The sequence below is a fragment of the Heptranchias perlo genome, chromosome 4 (genome assembly GCF_035084215.1).
Source record: "Heptranchias perlo isolate sHepPer1 chromosome 4, sHepPer1.hap1, whole genome shotgun sequence".
Taxonomy (NCBI): Eukaryota; Metazoa; Chordata; class Chondrichthyes; order Hexanchiformes; family Hexanchidae; genus Heptranchias; species Heptranchias perlo.
In genome coordinates, this window is record NC_090328.1 from 78,101,536 (window position 1) to 78,124,477 (window position 22,942).

Consider the following 22,942-nt stretch of genomic DNA (forward strand, 5'->3'; position numbering starts at 1 on the left):
GTTAGCTAACCAATTCATTATCCATGCTAATATGTTACCCACTACGCCATGAGCTCTTATTTTGTGTAGTAGCCTTTGATGTGGCACCTTGTCGAAAGCCTTCTGGAAGAATTCCCTGCAAGAAGCCAACAAGAAAGTAATATTCCAGTTGTAAACCGCTTTGGAACGTCCTGTGGTCGTGAAGGGCTATATAAATGCAAGTTCTTTCTTTTACAAAAGTGCTGAGTGAGTAAGATGTGTATGAATTAAATTTCATGACACAAATCTGTGCAGATTTATTTGAGAAAATAATGAGTAATCTGATAAACAGAGACAGCAATAATTTCTGTCTACTAAAACAAGATCATCCTTTTTTATAAATAAAATCTGTAATGGGAATTCCATTCGCCACTTTTCTGCCCACCTGGCCAGTCCGTTGATATCTTCCTGCAGTCTACAGCTTTCCTCCTCACTATCAACCACACGGCCAATTTTTGTATCACCTGCAGACTTCTTAATCATGCCCCCTTCATTTAAGTCTAAATAACTAATATATACCACAAAAAGCAAGGGATCTAGTATTGAGCCCTGCGGAACCCCACTGGAAACAGCCTTCCAGTCACAAAAACACCCATCGACCATTACCCTTTGCTTACTGCCACTCAATTTTGGATCCAACTTGCCACTTTCCCTTGGATCCCATGGGCTTTTACTTTTTTGACCAGGCTGCCATGCGGGACCTTGTCAAAAGCCTTGCTAAAATCCATCAATAAATGCCGGCCTCGCCAGCGACACCCACATCCCATGAACGAATAAAAAAAAAAGTAGACTACATCAAACACTATTCTCATCGACCATCCTTGTTACCTCCTCAAAAAATTCCATCAAGTTAGTCAGACATGACCTTCCCTTAACAAATCCATACTGACTGGCCTTGATTAATCCATGCCTTTCTAAATGATGATTAATACTGTCTCTCAGAATTGTTTCCAATAATTTGCCCACCACCAAGGTTAGGCTGACTGGCTTGTAATTACTCGGTCTATCCCTTTCTCCCTTTTTAAACAACGGTACAATGTTAGCAGTCCTCCAATCCTCTGGCACCACGTCTGTAGCCAGAGAGGATTGGAAAATGATGGTCAGAGCCTCCGCTATTTCCTCCCTTGCTTCTCTTAACAGCCTGGGATACATTTCATCCAGGCCTAGCGATTTAGCTTCTTTCAAAGATGCTAAACCCCTTAATACTTCCTCTCTCACTATGTTTATCCCATCCAATATTTCACACTCCTCCTCAACAAAACATCTGCATTGTCCCCCTCTTTTGTGAAGACAGACACAAAGTATTCATTAAGACCCACACCCACATCTTCCACACATAGGTTACCATTTTGGTCCTCAAATAGGCCCTATTCTTTCCTTAGTTATCCTTTTCCTCTGTATTTATAAAAATCTTTGGGTTTTCCTTGATTTTACTTGCCAGTACTTTTTCATGCCCTCTCTTTGCTTTTTTAATGTCCTTTTTAATTTCACCCCTGCACTTTCTATATTCCTCTAGGCATTCTGCAGTATTGAGCTCTCGGTATCCGATATAAGCTTTCCATTTTTGCCTAATTTTACCCTGTATGTTCTTTGACCAATTTGTGTAAATTACGAGGAGAGATTACACAAATTGGGATTGTATTCTCTGGAGTTTCGAAGGTTAAGGGGTGATCTGATCGAAGTTTATAAGATATTAAGGGGAACAGATAGGGTGGATAGAGAGAAACTATTTCCGCTGGTTGGGGATTCTAGGAGTAGGGGGCACAGTCTAAAAATTAGAGCCAGACCTTTCAGGAGTGAGATTAGAAAACATTTCTACACGCAAAGGGTGGTAGAAGTTTGGAACTCTCTTCCGCAAAACGGCAATTGATACTAGCTCAATTGCTAAATTTAAATCTGAGATAGATAGCTTTTTGGCAACCAAAGGTATTAAGGGATATGGGCCAAAGGCGGGTATACGGAGTTAGATCACAGATCAGCCATGATCTTATCAAATGGTGGAGCGGGCATGAGGGGCTGAATGGCCTACTCCTGTTCCTATATCCAGGGGGCTCTAGGTTTGGCAGTCCCACCCTTTTTCTTTGGATAGATAAGATTGGACTAGGCGTGGGCAGTCCCAGCTGGATGATGGAGGAGAGGTATTGGAGGTCGATGGTGTGGTCAACCTTGTCAACAATTTTATGGCTAAGTTTCATCATGTTATTGTAAAATTTGCAATTTTTTTTTAATGCTTATATTATATTATGAATCTTATTTTGAGCCCTTAGATGGCAGACTAAGTGAGGAAAAAAATTGCAGATGAAAAAAAGATTCTACATTTTTTTTGAGCGATTTAGTTGGTCGAGTTACAGGTCTGGTAGATGTTCATGACCGCATAATTACAGGTGAGTTATATACTCCATGTTTGAGCCCCTCCAATTAGGTTTCCACCCCGCCACAGCACTGAAACGACCCTTATCAAAGTCACAAATGACATCCTATGTGACTGTGATTGTGGTAAACTGTCCCTCCTCATTGTTCTCAATCTGTCTGCAGCCTTTGACACGGTTGACCACACCATCCTCCTCCAACGCCTCTCCTCCGTCATCTAGCTAGGTGGGACTGCTCATGCCTGGTTCCATTCTTATCTATCCCGTCGTAGCCAGAGAATCACCTGAAATGGCTTCTCTTCCCGCTTCCGCATCAATACCTCTGGAGTCTCCCAAAGATCTACCCTTGGCCCCCTCCTATTTCCCATCTACATGTTGTCCTTCAGCCAGGTCATCCAAAAACACCACGTCAGGTTCCACATGTACACTGATGACATCCAGATCTACCTTACCACCACCTCTTTCAACCCTTCCACTGTCTGATTTGTCACGTTGCTTGTCCAACATCCAGTACTAGATAAGCAGAAATTTCCTCCAACTAAATATTGGAAGACCGAAGCCAATGTTTTCGGTCCCCGCCACAATCGCCATTCCCTAGCCACCAACTCCATCACCCTCCCTGGCCGCTGTCTGAGGCTGAACCAGACAGTTAGCAACCTTGGCGGCCTATTTGACCCTGAGATGAGCTTCCGACACCAAAACCGCCTACTTCCACCTCTGTAATATCGCCTGTCTCCGCCTCAGCTCATCTGCTGCTGAACCCCTCATCTGTTGCCTGAATCCTAACTTGCACCAAGTCCAGTTCACCCATCACTCCTATACTCGCTGACCGACACTGGCTCCCGGTTGGCAACACCTCAATTTTAAAATTCTTGTCCTTGTTTTCAAATCCGTCCATGGCCTCGCCCCTCCCTATCTCTGTAACTTCCCCCAGCCCGACAACTCTCTGCTCCTCCAATTCTGGTCTCTTGCGCAGCATTGATTTTAATCGCACCACCATTACCGGCTGTGCCTTCAGCTGCCTAGGCCCTAACCTCTGGTATTCCCTCCTTAAACCTCTATGCCTCTCTACCTCTCTCTGCTCCTTTAAGACGCTCCTTAAAACCTACCTCTTTGACCAAGCTTTGTGAAGGGGAAGTCATGGCTTTATGAAGGGGAAGTCATGTCTGACAAATTTGCTTGAGTTCTTTGAGGACATAACGGACAGGGTGGATAAAGGGGAACCAGTGGACGTAGTGTATTTAGACTTCCAGAAGGCATTCGACAAAGTGCCACATAAAAGATTATTGCTCAAGATAAAGAATCACTGAATTGGGGGTAATATTCTGGCATGGGTGGAGGATTGGTTATCTAATAGGAAGCAGAGAGTTGGGATAAATGGTTCATTCTCGGACTGGCAACCAGTAGCCAGTGGTGTTCCGCAGGGGTCGGTGCTGGGTTCCCAACTCTTTACAATCTATATTAACAATTTGGAGGAGGGGACCGAGTGTAACATATCAAAGTTTGCAGATGATACAAAGATGGGAGGGAAAGTAGAGAGTGAGGAGGACATAAAAAACCTACAAGGGGATATAGACAGGCTAGGTGAGTGGGCGGAGATTTGGCAGATGCAATACAATATTGGAAAATGTGAGGTTATGCACTTTGGCAGGAAAAATCAGAAAGCAAGTTATTATCTTAATGGCGTGAAACTGGAAAGTACTGCAGTACAAAGGGATCTGGGGGTCCTGGTGCAAGAAAATCAAAAAGTTAGTATGCAGGTGCAGCAGGTGATCAAGAAGGCCAACGGAATGTTGGCTTTTATTGCCAGGGGGATAGAATATAAAAACAGGGAGGTATTGCTGCAGTTATATAAGGTATTGGTGAGACCGCAACTGGACTACTGCATACAGTTTTGGTGTCCATACTTAAGAAAAGACATATTTGCTCTCGAGGCAGTACAAAGAAGGTTCCCTCGGCTAATCCCGGGGATGAGGGGGCGGACATATGAGGAGAGGTTGAGTAGATTGGGACTCTACTCATTGGAGTTCAGAAGAATGAGATGCGATCTTATTGAAACATATAAGATTGTGAAGGGGCTTGATCGGGTGGATGCGGTAAGGATGGGTGAAACTAGAACTAGGGGGCATAATCTTAGAATAAGGGGCTGCTCTTTCAAAACTGAGATGAGGAGAAACTTCTTCACTCAGAGGGTAGCAGGTCTGTGGAATCTGCTGCCCCAGGAAGCTGTGGAAGCTACATCATTAAATAAATTTAAAACAGAAATAGACAGTTTCCTAGAAGTAAAGGGAATTAGGGGTTATGGGGAGCGGGCAGGAAATTGGACATGAAGCTGAGTTCGGATCGGTCAAGGCCCTGTGGGTGGCGGAGCGGGCCCAGGGGCTGAGTGGCCGGGTCCTGCTCCTACTTCTTGTGTTCTTTAGATTTGAGGTTAGGATCAGATCAGCCATGATCTTATTGAATGGCGGAGCAGGCTCGAGGGGCCGATTGGCCTACTCCTGCTGCTATTTCTCATGTGGCTTGGGGTCAAATTTTGTGAAGCGCCTTGGGACGTTTTACTACATTAAAGGCGCTATATAAATGCAAGTTGTTGGTGTTGTTGAGCCTGGATAGTCACAGGATTGTCGTTTGTTTATTTTATTTCAGCCAAATAAAAACTGCAAAGGCAAGATGTTACAGGCACGAATGGTGTGTTATTGTGGTGTTTTTAATGTACTGTAGATAGATGCTGGTGGGTCACCCATGCCATTGCTCACATGAAGTTAGAGGATTAAGGGGCTGATAATGAGACTTTTGTTGCCCATAACGCTTATGTGCATTGGATGTCAACTCCCCACTTTATGGATCATTGAACCCTGAGGCCTGCCCTGCATACCACTGGCATGGAGCACTATAGTGTCCCATTGAAGCATCAATAGTGCTCATACCTGGCATGCTTCTTACGTGTTAGGCTCATTATGCCTAGGTTTATGTAAATGAGGGTATTTTCTATTATTCGGGAGGGGTTTCTCTGTACATTGGCAGGCAAGTGTACATTCCCAGCTCCTGCCATGGTAGAAGTAACCAGCCAGAAATGCAAATTTCTGTAAACTTTTCAATAGTAATAGCTGGTACCAAGGTACTGTTGACATATTTTCAAAAGGGCAATATTAAAGAAAGAACTTGAATTTACATAATACCTTTCACAACCTCAGGTCATCCCAATGAAGAACTTTTCACTGCCAATGAATACTACCATTTTTGAATTGTGGTTATTGTTATAAAGTAGGGAAATGCAGCAGCCAATTTGTGCACAGCAAGGTCCCACAAACAGCAATTAGACAAATGCCCAAATAATCTGTTTTAATGGTGTTGGTCGAGAGATAATTTTGGCCAGGACACGGGGAGAACTCCCCTGCTCCTCTTCAAATAGCACCAGCTGAAAGGACAGACGGGACCAAGTTAAACTTGGTTTACCATCTCATCGAAAGACAGCACCTCCAACAGTGCCGCACTCCCTCCGTAGTGCACCGATGTGTCAGCCTAGATTAAGTCTCTGGAGTGGGTTTGAACCTACAACCTTCTAATTGAGGAGGTCAGAATGTTACCACTGAGCCAAGGCTGACACCTATATGTTAATGTTTTACCAAAAAAACAAGTTGAATACTGTATTGCTGCTATTTTTAACACTGCATTTACATGCCCTCCATTATATTAAGAGCCCACAATTTAAAAATTGGATACTCGATCAAGAAATTGAAGAATTCAATTAGATTTGCACTGCAAGAGAAGCAGCAATAAATTTAGTTACAAGGTGGCTTTATATCTCAATATCATTTATTATTAATGGAAAAGCAACTTTTAGTAAAGCACTTTAACTGGGTAACATCATTACAAGACAACCAAGATCATTAGTGGGAATTAAAACATCTTTAATCTGGGGGAAAACGGAGTATATTTTCAGACTGTTTTAATTGGGGCATATTATTATACAAGCAGCAGTCAGTATTCAGGCTCTTGAACCCACCTCCTATGGACAAAAACTCCAAAGGGTGGAATAGTTTCCAGGCGTCAGTAAAATCATTTTCCATTTTCGGCCAAGAAAATAAAAATGTTGTGGAAAACTAGGTTTCGGCGGAGTTTACATCAGTCAAAATTGTTTATTTGGGCAGATTTTTTCTCCTTCAGATCCACCAATTTAGCCACCAATTAGGGAAAGACCCAACCAAAACAATGTCAGTTACATCATCCATCACAGTTAAAGCCTTCTATTATCTGCAGAATTTAAATCTGCAAGGAGTAGATTTAAAAACCGCACCACCTACAAAGTGAAATAGAAAAGTATTTTATAGAACAAAATATACCAATATAAAGCCACCTTTTATTTAAAAAAAAAGTCAAGTTCAATATTAAATGTAAATAAAGTTAAAATTGCACCAAATATTTTTCCAACATTTCTTGCATGTTTATTGTAGGATATTTTCACAATTTTAAGTCTACTTACTGCAGAAGGCCATTGCTGACAGAGTCTAGAAACTCTGCGCTAAGAGTTTCGTCCAAATCATCTTCATGACAAGTCAGAAGAGCTTCCACCAATGGAACAGCCTCAGGCAAAGTGATAATAGGTAAACAGAGAACAGAAAGGTTCCTCCGTCGTTCTGGTGGTAACCTACAAAAAAATACCATGTCTTAAAAATAAATGGAATAATAAACAATCTTTCTTCTAATTTATAAAATAAATACAAAATGCTGGAAATACACATCTGTCTGCGTCTGAAATCTGAAAAGAGAAAAGTTAACCTTTTCATAGAATCGTAGACAGTTACGGCACAGAAGGAAGCCATTCGGGCCATCGTGTCCGTGTCGGCCGAAAAAGAGCTATCCAGCTTATTCCCACTTTCCAGCACTTGGTCCATAGCCGTGTAGGTTACGGCACTTCAAGTGCATATATAAGTACTTTTAAAATGAGTTGAGGGTTTCTTCCTCTACCACCCTTTCAGGCAAGGAGTTCCAGACCCCCACCACCCTCTGGGTGAAAATATTTCTCCACAGCTCCCCTCTAATCCTTATACTAATTACTTTAAATCTATACCTCTGGTAACTGACCCCTCTGCTAAGGGAAATAGGTCCTCCCTATCCACTCGATCTAGTCCAGTCATAATTTTATATACCTCAATTAAATCTCTCCTCAGTCGCCTTTGTTCCAAAGGAAACAACCCCAGCCTATCTAATCTTTCCTCATAACTAAAATTCTCCAGCCCTGGCAACATCCTCAAAAATCTCCTCTGTACCCTCTCTAGTGCAATCACATCTTTCCTGTAATATCGTGACCAGAACTGTACGCAGTACTCGAGCTGTGGCCTAACCAATGTTTTATACAGTTCTAGCATAACCTCGCTGCTCTTATATTCTATGCCAAGGCTAATAAAGGAAAGTGTCCCGTATGACTTTTTAGCCACATTATCTATCTGTCCTGCTACCTTCAGGGATCTGTGGACATGCACTCCAAGGTCCCTTTGTTCCTCTACACTTCTCAGTATCCTCCCATTTATTGTGTGCTCCCTTGCCTTATTTGCCCTCCCCAAATGCATTACCTCACACTTCTCTGGATTGAATTCTATTTGCCACTTTTCTGCCCACCTGACCAGTCCATTGATATCTTCCTGCAGTCTACAGCTTTCCTACTCACTATCAATCACAGGGCCAATTTTTATATCATCTGCAAACTTCTTAATCAAGCCCCCCACAATCAAGTCCAAATGGGCCTTTACGGCAGAGACTCTTCATTAGAACTCAGATGTACCTGCTCTAAACCTGTGTCTTTTCAGATGCTGATGGACCTGTGTACTTCCATCATCTTCTGTCTTTATTTCAGATTTTCAACATTTTTCATTTTCTAACAAGTACTTGCCAGACTTCGGCTTGTACTAGATGCTCCTCGAGCAGAGATGGAGAGATAAAATCCATGAAGGAGAAGGAAGAGTCCGAAATTAAACTGTACAGAAATTATATTTCGGATCCCATCACTGAGAAATAAATTTAGGGCAAAAGATTTTTAAGTAAAAACTACATTTTCAGCTCTTATATATGCTGGGAATACAAGAAAACTCAGAATTAGCATCTGTCCCAGCTTTCAAAATGCACCTGCTTGTGAATTTTAATGTTTGCTTCCTCCAAAATAATATTTCTATTGGTTTAAAAGTGCTGACAATATTTAAGTAGTGCTCTCAATGATAGGAACTGTACTCTTAAATCAGAACTAGGTGTATTGAAGGCATCAACTTTACTTTTATTACATCATCGGCCATTCAACTGACGATATAGATCACATGCCCTCCATTATATTAAGTGCCCACTATTTAAAAATTGGATACTCGGTCAGGAAATTGAAGAGTTCTATTAGATTTGCACTGCAAGAAAAGCAGCAATAAATTTAGCCACAAGATGGCTTTATATCTCAATATCATTTATTATTAATGGAAAAGCAACTTTTAATAAAGCACTTTAACAAGGTAACACCATACAAGACAACCAAGATCATTAGTGGGAATTAAAATATTTTTAATCTGGGGGAAAACAGAGTGTATTTTCAGACTGTTTTAATTGGGAGAGGGAACAAGAGCCCTAAGGGTAACAAGATTTTATCTTCAAACTGGGCTGCTATCTTCAATTCTCCAAGGTAGTGCAGACAGCCATTAATTACTATTTGATCTCCAGATCTTGCCAATACATTCAAAGAGTAAACCTTAAATTCCATGCCTAACTGAAGAAAATGCTAAATAAAAGTTCACATAATAAATGTGACATGGAGCAGAGAAGTAATAAAAATCAAAATAGCAGTCATGCACAAAATTGTAATCAGGACTTTCACTTAACAGTTTCTCCAGTTGCATATAAAATATTTACATTTTTTTCTGAAGTATATTGGCTAATAATATTGTAACTTTCTTTGTTCAGTCCTATAGACCCTTCAGCAATACTGCTGATCATACAGTATTTAGCTGGCTGGTAATGGAGAAAACTTCATCGCCTTTTTTTTAATTCATTCATGGGGTGTGAGCATCGCTGGCAAGGCCAGCATTTATTGCCCATCCCTAATTGCCCTTGAGAAGGTGATGGTGAGCCGCCTTCTTGAACCGCTGCAGTCCGTGTGGTGAAGGTTCTCCCACAGCACTGTTAGGTAGGGAGTTCCAGGATTTTGACCCAGTGACGATGAAGGAACGGCGATATATTTCCAAGTCAGGATGGAGCGTGACTTGGAAGGGAACGTGCAGGTGGTGTTGTTCCCATGCGCCTGCTGCCCTTGTCCTTCTAGGCAGTAGAGGTTGCGGGTTTGGGAGGTGCTGTCGAAGAAGCCTTGGTGAATTGCTGCAGTGCATCCTGTGGATGGTACACACTGCAGTCACGGTGCGCCAGTGGTGAAGGGAGTGAATGTTTAGGGTGGTGGATGGGGAGCCAATCAAGCGGGCTGCTTTGTCCTGGATGGTGTCGAACTTCTTGAGTGTTGCTGGAAATGCACTCATCCGGGCAAGTGGAGAGTATTCCGTCACACTCCTGACTTGTGCCTTGTAGATGGTGGAAAGGCTTTGAGGAGTCAGGAGATGAGTCACTTGCCGCAGAATACCCAGCCTCTGACATGCTCTTGTAGCCATAGTATTTATGTGGCTGGTCCAGTTAAGTTTCTGGTCAATGGTGACCCTCAGGATGTTGATGGCGGGGGATTTGGCAATGGTAATGCCATTGAATGTCAAGGGGAGGTGGTTAGACTCTCTCTTGTTGGAGATGGTCATTGCCTGGCACTTGTCTGGTGCGAATGTTACTTGTCACTTATCAGCCCAAGCCTGGATGTTGTCCAGGTCTTGCTGCATGCGGGCACAGACCGCTTCATTATCTGAGGGGTTGCGAATGGAACTGAACACTGTGCAATCATCAGCGAACATCCCCATTTCTGACCTTATGATGGAGGGAAGGTCATTGATGAAGCAGCTGAAGATGGTTGGGCCTAGGACACTGCCCTGAGGAACTCCTGCAGCAATGTCCTGGAGCTGAGATGATTGGCCTCTAACAATCACTATCATCTTCCTTTGTACTAGGTATGACTCCAGCCACTGGAGAGTTTTCCCCCTGATTCCCATTGACTTCAGTTTTACTATGGCTCCTTGGTGCCACACTCGGTCGAATGCTGCCTTGATGTTAAGGGCAGTCACTCTCACCTCACATTTGGAATTCAGCTCTTTTGTCCATGTTTGGACCAAGGCTGTAATGAGGTCTGGAGCCAAGTGGTCCTGACGGAGCCCAAACTGAGCATTGGTAAGCAGGTTACTGGTGAGTAAATGCCGCTTGATAGCACTGTTGACGACACCTTCCATCACTTTGCTGATTATTGAGTGTCAACTGATGGGGCGGTAATTGGCTGGATTGGGTTTGTCCTGCTTTTTGTGGACAGGACATACCTGGGCAATTTTCCACGTTGTCAGGTAGATGCCAGTGTTGTAGCTGTACTGGAACAGTTTGGCTAGAGGCACGGCTACTTCTGGACCACAACTCTTCAGGACTACAGCCGGGATGTTGTCGGGGCCCATACCCTTTGTTGTATCCAGTGCACTCAGCCGTTTCTTGATATCACATGGAGCAAATCGAATTGGCTGAAGACTGGCTTCTGTGATGATGGGAATATCGGGAGGAGGCCGAGATGGATCACCTACTTGGCACTTCTGGCTGTAGACGGTTGCAAACGCTTCAACCTTGTCTTTTGCCTTGACTTATGAAATGTTATAGACAGCAACTGTTTGACATGTGTTAAGATGCGTAAAGAACATCTCTTGGGGTTGGTAAAAATTTAGGCGTCCTCAATGGAGGCCAAGTATCCTCAATTAAGTTCAAGACTAGTGCTCAGCAATTAAAAATGCTGCATTTTCAAAGACTGGTCAAGTGAATCATGAATTTATACATCTCTAATGGCTTCTATTGCAGTGAGCTGGTTCACATTAGTTTCACACTCAATGCGTATTTCAAAGTAAAAAGTGAGACTTTTCTTAAATTATACTTTAATATTGTTTTTTTTGTATGTGCTGTGAGAAATATAGATCAGTTACAAAAGAAAAAAAAAGGGAGGGATACTGGGAAGAAATAAGTACACACCAGGGCCGCAAAATTCCACAGGGCTCTTCTGGTCTCCCACCATCACTCCAGCGGGACCCAGCAGAAAATGGCAGGCAGCCGGTCGCAATGCTTCTGGAATTTTCTGACGTGCCTAGTAATGGATGAACCTCCATCCGCCCCTCACAAGGCGAATGTTGTTAAGGGCAGGGTTCTCAGGGAGACCTAGGAAACCTCCAAACCCCAACGGTGGGCAGGCAGGCACCTTAGAGGTGCCCAAAGTGGCTCTTGCGCCCACCTATCTTCTTCAAATTAGGTGCCCTCCCACTAATTCCACAAGCTCCAGTTGGGTCAGCTCTGGAAGGCACCAGCAAACGCAATTCCAGCATAACTGCCAGAATTGCATCCTGAGGATTTTCAGGGCCCAGATAATGTTGCAAGCACAAAGCAGACATTAAAGGTCACTTTCCCCTCTACTAATCCCCCTGCCCCCCCACCCCAAACATCTCTTCCAGCCCCTAGCATTAAAAAGTTGCTTTATCATTCCCAAACTTCTGCAGATTTCACCAAAACAAAAATCTAATTCTTGATCCCAGATGCTACCTTACAGATATCCTTCTCAACTGAAAAATGTGTAATTTGTGCTGTTCCACACAGTGTATATGTGGCATAAATCAAACTTTGTTAAGCTATTAAAACTACTTGTTTGGCATAGAAAAGTTTTTGAAAAGCATCGCTTCTAGTATTGAGTCACTGGAAACACTAAAATTACAGTCATTTTTGTTTCTAATTGACGAGTTGAGTAGTTTTTAAAAAATGTCAGTTGTTCCATTACCATGATTTTTTTTAAAAATCAGCATAGGAGAGGTACAATTATGCAGCTTGATTTTGCTTTTCATTAACACTCCTGGAACACGGGAAGGGAGCATTTGATAGAGTACAAAGACTCCAGCTGGGTGCAATGTGTGTTACTGGCTTAGTTGTTGCAGACATTGTGGGCTCGAATTTAGCAGGCCTGCGGGTTCCCAGCGGGTGGTCCTCCGGGAGCGTGGTCAACACGCTCGGCGAAATTAGTGGGTTGCCCACGCGATCGTAGCAGGCAACCCACTAATAGGAATCAATTACCTGCTCCTCCGGGGTCCACGGCGCTGGCCTGCGCGTCGGTCGGGCTGCGCATGCGCAGAACGATCTGTCAGCTGGAGGCTCTCTAGTTAAAGGGGCAGTCCTCCACTGACAGATGCTGCAACCAATGGAACAAATTGCAGCATGGAGCAGCCCAGGGGGAAGGCTGCTCCCAGTTTAATGATGCCTCACCCCAGGTATCATCAGATGGGGTGAGGAGGAGGGGGAGGACACAGATCTTCCCCCCGGCGGGCGGGAGGAAGCGGCCTGCCTCTGCCACCAAGGCCTGGCTCGAGGTGGCAGAGGGGGTCACCTGCGGCACCAACATATGGCCCACCTACATACAGTGCAGGAGGCGCTGCAATGACCGCAGTAGGTCAGCCGCAGTGAGAACATGAAGTCTTTCCCCTACACTCCGTCTGCCACAACACTGCCCCCACCCCACATCTCCTTCGGCACCGCCAACACTATTCTGTCACATCACCCTTCATACCCACTCAAACCCCATCCTCATCTTACCTCCACCTACTCACCTCGCCAGTACTCATCCTGCCACTAACACGCAACCCAATCCTCATACAATCTCATTGCTCCATCCCATACTCACCCTCCCGTGCATCTCCCTCACGGCCAGCCTCACTCAACCTGCCACCACCTGTGCTGCAGCCACAGGGCATGCATCACATATGTGCAGTAGGCAGCGTAAGGCAAACGTGTCGTCAGCATGAAGGGGGTGCACAAGGGTGTCTGAGGGTTTGTCATGGGTGTTACCTATATTGAATTTCAGAGCAACAAACAGCACACATTATATTGACACCACCACTGCCATGTCTCCGCGAATCCTGTCCGTTGTGTCCAATAATGGCCGCTCCTGGGTATCACTATGAGGACCCACCACTGATGCCACCCATCGTGTTACTGCAGAGTAGGTGCAGGTGTATTTGCAGGGCTCGTCCGCGCAGACGACTGAGAGACATCGGCGGTGCAGCCGGCTGCACCCTGGAAGGATGCGGAGGAGAAGGTGTGGAGGGCAGTGGTGACTTTGACAGCGACAGGTAAGCAGTTGGTGCTGGGGCCAGCCAGGAGCAGCTCGGCATGAAAGAGGCTGCAGATCTCCGCGACTACATGTCGAGCGAATCTGCGCCTCCCTGTGCACTGCTGCTCGGAGAGGTCCGGGGAGCTGCGCCTCGGTCTGTGGACCCTGTGGCGAGGGTAGTGCCCTCTGCGATGCGTCTCTCTCTGCGGTAGCCCTCCCTCCTGCTGTGCAGGTGGGCGTGCAACAACACCGTGTTGGGGGGATCCACGTCTCTGCGGCGGACGGCGTGGACTGCGAGGCTGCTGGGGCTGGTCATGCTCTTCGTCCTCCGAGGGTGTCCACACACCACCCATCTGGCAGGTGTTGGTCTGAGGGGTTGTGCAGGGTAGGTGGGTGGTTCCTCGGACTGGGGCTGCGGTTTCATGTCGGTCTGTCCTCTGGCTTGGCGGGGGGTGGTGGAGGGCAGGGGTTGCCCTATGTGACGCGGTGGCCTCCTGCGTGGGTGAGGGCTCTCCCCCGTGGAGCGCACCTTGGCACCTGCCACAGGCTGCTGGCTGCAACACGCCTGGTTGAGGAGGGACTGTTTCCCCCAGTGTGGGGGAAACAGTCCCGCACGTCAGCACGTCAGCGCGGTACCCGGAAGTGGCCGGGATTTCGGCGCGATCCGGTCACGTGACCGGATATCGGGATTTTCGGGGCCACCCCGCTGGGAACCCGCCGGAAACACGATCCCAAAATCGAGCCCGGTGTCCTATGGAAGTGAATCCTGATGAGATCCTTTATCCTTTAAATGGGGTAGAATTTCTACAAACCCAACACCACAAATCAAATGGTTCGAATTATTGCATTGCAACAAAGTTTGTGATGGAACCTACAACTGTACCTGGGTATACATGGCAATAGTATTTTCTTAATTCTATGCTGAGTTTTACATCCCAAAACAAATAAACAAAAATAAAAATTAATTGGTATATGAAGTGCTCTGGGTTATCCTGAGGACACGATAAGGCACTACATTGGTACAAGTTCTTTCTTTACATTACATATTCAGAATGATTAGTAATGGCTGTACAAATTATATTTGTTTAGGAAAAAGGCCATAGCAACCATCTTGATGACTAATAAACAACTTAAATCATCATCATAGTTGCTATGAATTTCTTTCTAAACCAATATCTTGTGGCTTCTACAGTTTTTAATGAAATGGCAAATATAAAATAAGGAATAACAAGACAGTGCAATGTATGATCAGGTTTAATAATTTCCAATAGATGAACGATTAACAAGCTTAATTTTTGGGGACTCCAACAAGCTGCACTACGAAGTGACAGGAGGCAGGTTCACACTCATGAATCTCTGCACAGCAAGTTCCAATGCAGCCAAGCTGTCACACGAAGATGCAAAATGGCAACAAAGTTCAAGGAGAGGGAGGGAAGATAATCAAAACAAAAATATCCTAGGATACATCGAGCTTGACTGCTCTTCAGGCACTTCCTAATATCCAACTACAGAGCAGCACAGATAGAGATTTTAAGAGTAGCTCACCTGTCCACCCGGTCATCTGTAGTGGAATATACTAATCCGAGGGATAATGGGAGAAATATGCATACTTTTATATTTAAATAAATGTATTTTTTTTAAAAACTGACGTCATATTTTCTGAACATAGCAATCATTGGTTTTGTTCATGATAAAGCAATACAATATTAATTTTCATGATTTGAATTTAACACTTTTTTTTAGCTGACATCAATTTGTCCCTGGAGATTAGCTTTCTTATATTTAAATCTATCATTTAAAATCCTAGATTCCAAGTCTACATTTACCATTAGCAGCACTGTGGTTTACAACCAGGCAGTATCTATTTACACTGCCTGGCTCCACCACCAGTTCTTCTGCATAGGGAAGAACTCTACCATCACAATTCAAATACTTAGTGGATGCAGAGGGGAGAATCCACGCTCTCTAAAGACATTTATATCAATGTCAGGTTGTGTGCACGCTGTAAACCAGATTTAACATTGCACTGGGATTATATTCCATGTAGTGTCAAACTGAAGCGGTGCTTCAGGGTGATTCACATTGGGTCTCTCCAGATTCAGGTTTACACTGAAGCTAAACTTGCAATATGAATGCCCCCCAAAACATATCACTACATGAATTTCTCCCTCTATTAAGAGGGAAGAAAAATTTAGCAAAGTGAAATCTGCCCTGGATTTTAAGTTTTCATCTTCAGTAAATGTAAAAATGATCATTGTTTATAGGGAGGTGCATTTAAATCATTTCACTATTTCAAACCTGTCACCTACCTTAAAAACAAGAAATTTCTGTCACACTGATAGCCTTGAAGTTCCTTAACGAGAGAGGCCACCATCTGGAAGAAGGAAATAGGTAGTCATAGGCAATAAAACATATCTCAAGTGATCAAATTTACTTGACCACAAAGGGATTTCACTCAGACTTTCCTGCGTTCAAAAGTTGTATTTTCATTGTGGACATAATAGTTACTGCAAGTTACATGTACAAAAAGAAAAAAAGTCATAAAAAGAGTAGCCAAAAAAAGGAATGGAAACACAAAAATATTCAACAGTAGCATAGACCGCTAAAAGAGTGATTGATGAGGAGTACACTTTACGTTTGAACGGGAAACTAGAGAACTGACAGCTTAGAATTATTCCAACTTTCCTCCCAAAAGAAATGATTTTAATGGGACCATCCTACACATATAGTATTTATAGTGATACCACAAGGAAAAAAATACTACAGAAAATGGGTCCTTCGAGATGCAAGGGTAGCTTTTCCTGATACTTATCCCCAGGGAACCTCCATTTCCCAGAGCGCAAATGTCAAGAAAAGGGGAAGACTACTCGTTTCACCAGATCTCTATCTATTTTATGTTGTCCCATGATTACTGGAGCTTCGGAAGGGAGGGGAGGGAAGGGGAAGCAGAGGTGGAGACCTATCACAGCATGTTAATGAGGCCGGAGGGGGAGTGCATGGTCTCCTGCCTCATTTTCCTAGGAGAACACATTGGGCAACTCAGTTTAAATTTCAGGCTCCTTCTGCAGGTGCTAGGCCCAGCCAGGAAGCAGATCTGTGCCAGGTGTGCCCATGGGCCACATTAATGGTATGGAAAATTAAATACAAGACTCCTGAATCTGGACAGGAGCAGTGCACTTTGGGAGTGGAGGGGTGGCACCAGGAACATAGGAACAGGAGTAGGCCATTCAGCTTCTCGATCCTGTTCTGCCATTCAATTGGATCATGGCTGATCTGTGTCTTAACTCCATCTACCCGCATTGGTTCCATATCCCTCAATGCCCTTACCTAACAAAAATCTTATCAATCTCAGTTTTGAAATGTTCATTTGACCTAGCTTCAACAGCTTTATGAGGGAAGAGTTTTCCAGATTTCCACTACCCTTTGTGCAAAGAAGTGTTTCCTGATATCACCCCTGGACGGCCTTGCTCTCATTTTAAGGTTATGCCCCCTTGTTTTGGACTCCTCCACCAGAGGAAATAGTTTCTCTCTATCTACCCTATCAAATCCTTCAATCATCTTAGATACCTCAACACTCCACAATCTTCTATACTCAAGAGAATACAAGCCTAGCCTATACAACCTGTCTTCATAATTTAACCCTTTTAGCCCTGGCAGCATTCCGGTGAATCTGCACTGTGCCCCCTTCCAAGGCCAATATATCCTTCCTGAGGTGTGGTGCCCAGAACTGAACGCAGTCTAACCAGAGCTTTATACAACTATAAAATACAACAAAGAGAAATGTTTCTTAGAAGTATCACACCTCAAAGTGTGTAATCCAGCTCTGCTCTTCATTAAACCAGTTCCATGGTTTGCTATCGCAAAACAGAGTGTCCAACATTTGAGTCAGAATGAAAAAGTTCTCTGCCAAATTGTACATCTTTCCTAGCAAGAAGGTCACAGCACTAGTGCTTGGTGAAAGAGTCCAAGTGGCTACCTTGGATATCCCCAGGGACTTCAGTTGTAGTGTGCACTGCTCCTGGAGAATGACTGCTGACCCAGCCAAGCAGCAGTTAATTATCAAATGTGTTGTGTGAAGGCTAGCAACCACAGTCTTACCCCCATGGAAAGGGGAAAATTACAGAGGCTATTTTCTAAAATCACCTTCCCAGTGAAATTTAATTGAAAGAGACCTTTTTATACTCCCACAGTCGCAGCAGTATTTTTTCCCAGACTGGAAAAGGTAGAATAAAGAAAAAGTGAGCTAAATTAAATGGAATTTGAACAACTTTGAACAGAAACTTAAGACGAAGGGATGAATTGATGAGTGAGTGCTCAGTGGGTGTGCCTATCCACTTGGTGTTCTTGTCTCAAAGTAGCCTGTGGAATCCTGCCAAGGTGAAAGTGCTGCATGCTGAAAAGGTAATAAATCAGCCATAGTTAAGCAAGCCAAGATTTTTCATCATCTTCAGGTAGTGTACAACAAAGCTTGAAGAATTCACCTTAGGGGCTAAGGCGCATGAGGCTGCTATGGATTATGTTGAGAATAGAAGTCAATTTTTTAAAAATTGAAGGCTAGGTAGGTAAGAAGACTAGCAAAGTGTTAAGGGACAATGAAGAGCAAGAGAAGAAATATAGGATGCCATGGATGAGCTATAAATAACTTCCTCACACCTGGATTAAAACGTAATCTATGGTTCCCCATTTTGTACAGTTCTATGTTTATACAACACTTAATCCAAAATACATTCCTGAAAAGATTTTTAATTTCTTCTTTCTCTCCTTTTGTTTTTAAGTTGTTTCCTCCAGCTGCAGCCTTAGATCCCTGGTATAATACACTATTTCCAATAACAAGAGGATAGGCAGGCTATCTTTAAAGTTGAATATGTACCTGAATTATGCAGGGGCCGCACTTCCTGTGATCCCACTCTACTCCTTGAAGTGCAATAGGATAGAAATTACGCCTAACCTTGGTTGTGCCCCTGGCCCTGGCCCATTTTTTAGGGTTAGGGGCGTATTTCAGGCAGACATCATGGCCACTTATGGCACCTGCCTCAGGTTGGGCAGGGTGGGGGAAATCACTGCAGCCCTTGCCATGGCACAGGTCGTCAGCTGTGCTGGCCAAAGATTTTGAAACAATTATATAAGTCGCACATTTTTGACTTTCGACCAATTTCCCTAATACAAAAGGAGCACTCGTGGGAAACTTGGCATTTAAAACGTAACACCAACCACATGGTCCTCGGCAACACCAGTAGCATACATGGGCCCAGCATTGCTAAGAACCATATGTGTTCAGGCTTATTATGCAGCTGCCCCCACTTTTGGCAGAATTTCTGACTAACAGAAAAAGGTGCAAGGACCCAGTGTAACGGTTTCCTAGCCCATTTCACATTTCCAGCCACCTAGATTTTGTCACTTTCATAACAGACAGGAAATTTGGGGTGACATACTCTAACTATAGCGTATGCACACAATGTGAATTTTCAAATTAGCAGTTAAAAAGGTACTTTCTATTATTTTACTTACATTTTTCAACAATTTAGAGTGGTATTCCTCCTCTGGGTAGTGTAAAGTCTGAATAAAACTTCTTACTCCATCATCAACATCTGTCAAACTCTGCAGCAAACTCTTTTTTTTTTAAAAAGAAAAAAAATAATTTAACAGCAGCAAACAAGCAAGTCTATGTTCATGCATACATAAAAATGATGCTAAACCAACCCAAGTGTATTTAGATGTACAATAACTCCATATGATTAAATCAAAAAGTAAATCATTTTGCTTTTGAGTTTTAGTGAATACTGATATATCAATCTCTGTTCAGACACTGCTGTGAGGAGAACCTGAAAGAAATTGCTAATTGGAGAACTGGCTGTCCTATGTGAGGAGGGGCTAGAAGCAAGCGCACAAAAATAAATTAACAAAGTATGTGGATCTAGAGGGTGAAATGCAAAACTAGGCCTGGTACAGTCAGTGATATCATTCTAGGTGGACTGTAGGGAATTTCTGGACAAATTGCTTGGATTTCAGTCCTTAAGTACAATCGAGGGTAAGCAAAGGATCACAATTATGACAGGATGTGCTGCGCAAATGGGATGTGTGCAGGATTTGACATCAAATTAACACAAACCCAACCTTTAAGATGTGACAGGGCTGTTGCGGAACCACTATTCTGAAATGTTCTGAGCTTAATGATTGAAACTTTTGTGACAAATGGCATTCTGGTGACTATTGTGGATATCGCAAGGTATTGGAATGAGAAAACAAGAAACGAGCACCTAGGGACGTTTTACTACGTTAAATGCGCTATATAAATGCAAGTTGTTGTTGAGAAAATTCAGACAGATGGATTTTACTGAAAAACTCAGAATATATCTTCATCTAATACAACAATTGCACAATAGTGGCAGTCGAACTGCAATTGATGCAAAGCTAATTTAAAAATTTGAAATAATGTAGGAAATTCACTAAACCACCTTCTAGCAGGAGAAAAAAAACGATTCTGACAGTTCTTTTCTGACATTAGAAATTTTACCAGCAGTCAGATGCCAGTGAACACAACTGCATACATGCATTTAAATGCCAATTAGCAGAGCACAGATTTTCCAATTCAAGAACAACGTCACCATAACCCTATGGTGTTCACTTGTGGTAGTCCAAAAGTGGTACCATCCATTTTAGGCATTTCAGAAAGAACTTTTGCCTCCATGCGGAGCCTCTGGTACCTGCTGTCTGCCTAGCAAAAATGCAAATCTGCACTTGTCAGTTGCCTGATGACCAACCAGTGATTATATTCCCCCGCCTTCCCCAAAGAAGAGACATGAGCAGGGCATCAGTGGTACCAATGTGGCTCAAAATTGACATGCCAAGCAGTGGAAGTTCGGAACCAAGTCAACCCTCTGTGGCAAACTCAGTAACCTGATACTTGAGCCAGATAGGTCTGTAGAACCCCAGATCACAGTTGATGGATTAGTCAGCCTGGCTCACTAATGGAACCTGGAGGGGTAAATCTGTCACTGCAGGCTGAAAGTCTTCCACATTGGCTCCAGATAACCTTGCAAACCAATACCCTAATGAATAGGTTGTTCCTGGCTGGACAAACTACATAAAGCTTACCACTGCTCTGTGCTAGTAAGCTCCAAAGCTTTAGCTAGTTAAACTCCAGCAGTACCTTGCCCGCACTAAAAGCCCCCTAGATGCTCGTTTCTTGTTGATCTACCTACCTGCCCCTAAGCTCTCTGAACTTTGGCATTTGTGATGTGTCCCTACAAAGAGAAAGTGTGCACTGTCAGCCAAACAGAAACATTAACAGTGAATTTCTCAGTAGCTTGGTTTGGAGACTCAAATATGGCAATGGATGGCTTCGTATGTCACACATGTAGCTGACTCAAAAAAATGGTAACACTAACAGTGTAACTAACGCTTTAGATATTCTACTTACAATACTTCTGTTGAAGTCATTATCATTATTATTAACAGTCATCCTAAGACTGATTGCTGAGGTAGCTCCACTGGTCACAGCTGCAGCTGCCCAATTAGAACCATTATTAATAACAAGCTTCTATTTATTTTTTTCTTCTCTTTCCCCCGCCCCCCCCCCCCCCCATCCTTGAATAGGCTGCTGACATTCACCATCTAGGCTTATACATTAAAAATATGGCCACTTATGTAAAGTACCAGAGGGCTGTGGAAACAAAGTTATTGCCTTCAGGACAGATGAGGTGGGAGAAATCCAAATTGTAGATTTATCATAAATCCTATAAGCTTCGACTTAGCCCATTATGCTGACATACAATAGATAATTTTTCAATTGAATGGATGGACATCATGGGAAGCTCATGCCCAAATTCCAAATATGAGCTCCTAATGGGTAAATTAGCCAGAAGTGCAAATTTATAAAATTATCCCTATAATAACTAGCTTACTAGTTACATCTTCAAAAATTCCAAAAAGAAATTGACATGCATAACCCAAGTTGAGAGATTGTTTCCCCCTGGCTGGAGAGTCTAGAACTAGAGGGCACAGTCATAGGATACGGAGTCAGACATTTAAGACTGAGATGAGGAGGAATTTCTTCACTCAGAGGGTTGTGAATCTTTGGAATTCTCTACCCCAGAGGGCTGAGGATGCTCAGTCATTGAGTGTACTCAAGACTGAGATAGACAGATTTTTGGACTCTAAGGGAATCAAGGAATATGGGGATCAAGCGGGAAAGTGGAGTTGAGGTTGAAGATCAGCCATGATCTGACTGAATGGCGGAGCAGGCTCGAGGGGCCATATGGCCTACTACTGCTCCTATTTCTTATGTTCTTATGACCTGGATTTATGTCCTTTACTACATGGCTAAAAATTCATCCGTGCATCACATTTGTCCGAGACAAAATCATGTACTGTTACATGAGGTATGAGGTAACAATGGAGAATCTTCTAGCCATAGCTGTCTTGGTTGCTTTCTTAAACAGACTCCTGTTCTTAGCCACTGTAAATAATATGCTGATATATATCCCCATCAATCTCAGGAATATACTTCTGACCTTTACTTAAAAATATCCACGTACACTGCCCCTGCATCCAATGAACTTTCCACATACATAGCCATGCTCTCTCTACTCCTAACCAGCAATTAAAGTCTTCAGGACGAAGAGAGTTGAACAGAAATGTGGGGGTCAATTTTGAAAGCGGACTGAAAATCGTCCGGCTCTCCACAGCTTGAGGCCCGAGAGATTTTGTCCTGCTTGCCTTCTAAAAAGAGATTAATATTTTGAACCGCAGGAAGGCAGTGGGATCAGAGGAGATTTAACTCCTGCATCATCATCAATCTCCTGCCCAAAAGCGGTGGCAGGAACTACCTGGCTGGCAGGAGGGAGTTGGATTTCAAGCAGCATGAGGCCGCTGCTGGGGACCTGATGCAACAGGCAGCGGCACTAAGGTACGTGTGAATGAGGGCCGTCAGGGGATAGGGAGGGAAGTCCAGGTCAGATTCCCAACCCAAAATTTCCTTGTGGGCCCAGAGGAAACAAAAAAAAAGGCAAGTAAACTTACCCTTGTGGGCATTTCAGAGCCAGCTCCTCTTCGTGACAGGTTTGGCCTAGTGGGAAAGCCACAAGGGTTTCCCTGCGCAGACCTGGAATTAAGATTCCAGTTGGGCCCCGATGAGGTCATCGGAGCCCGATTTGCATATTTAAAGCAGGACCCGGCTACCTTGCAGTGAGTGTCCTGCTCAACTGTTAAAACGAGCAGATTAATATCAGAACCCACCAGCAAGCAGTAGGATCAGAGGGGCTAAGTTGCACAGAGCATTTTAACTGCCCACCTGCCTGATACCTGCCAAATGCGGGTG

The 22,942-nt window shown here is 43.6% G+C and overlaps 1 protein-coding gene across 2 annotated transcripts in view; it reads right to left on the minus strand.

Annotated features, from left to right (window-relative positions):
* Window positions 1–22,942, minus strand: part of fancc (FA complementation group C) — a 241,255-nt gene that overhangs the window by 113,655 nt on the left and 104,658 nt on the right. For both annotated transcript variants that reach the window (XM_067983192.1, XM_067983193.1), the window contains 3 exons: window positions 19,132–19,233; window positions 15,933–15,997; window positions 6,871–7,035 (listed from right to left, as the gene is read on the minus strand). In XM_067983192.1, coding sequence (XP_067839293.1) covers window positions 6,871–7,035; window positions 15,933–15,997; window positions 19,132–19,233 — 332 coding nt within the window. The remainder of the gene's footprint in view (window positions 1–6,870; window positions 7,036–15,932; window positions 15,998–19,131; window positions 19,234–22,942) is intronic.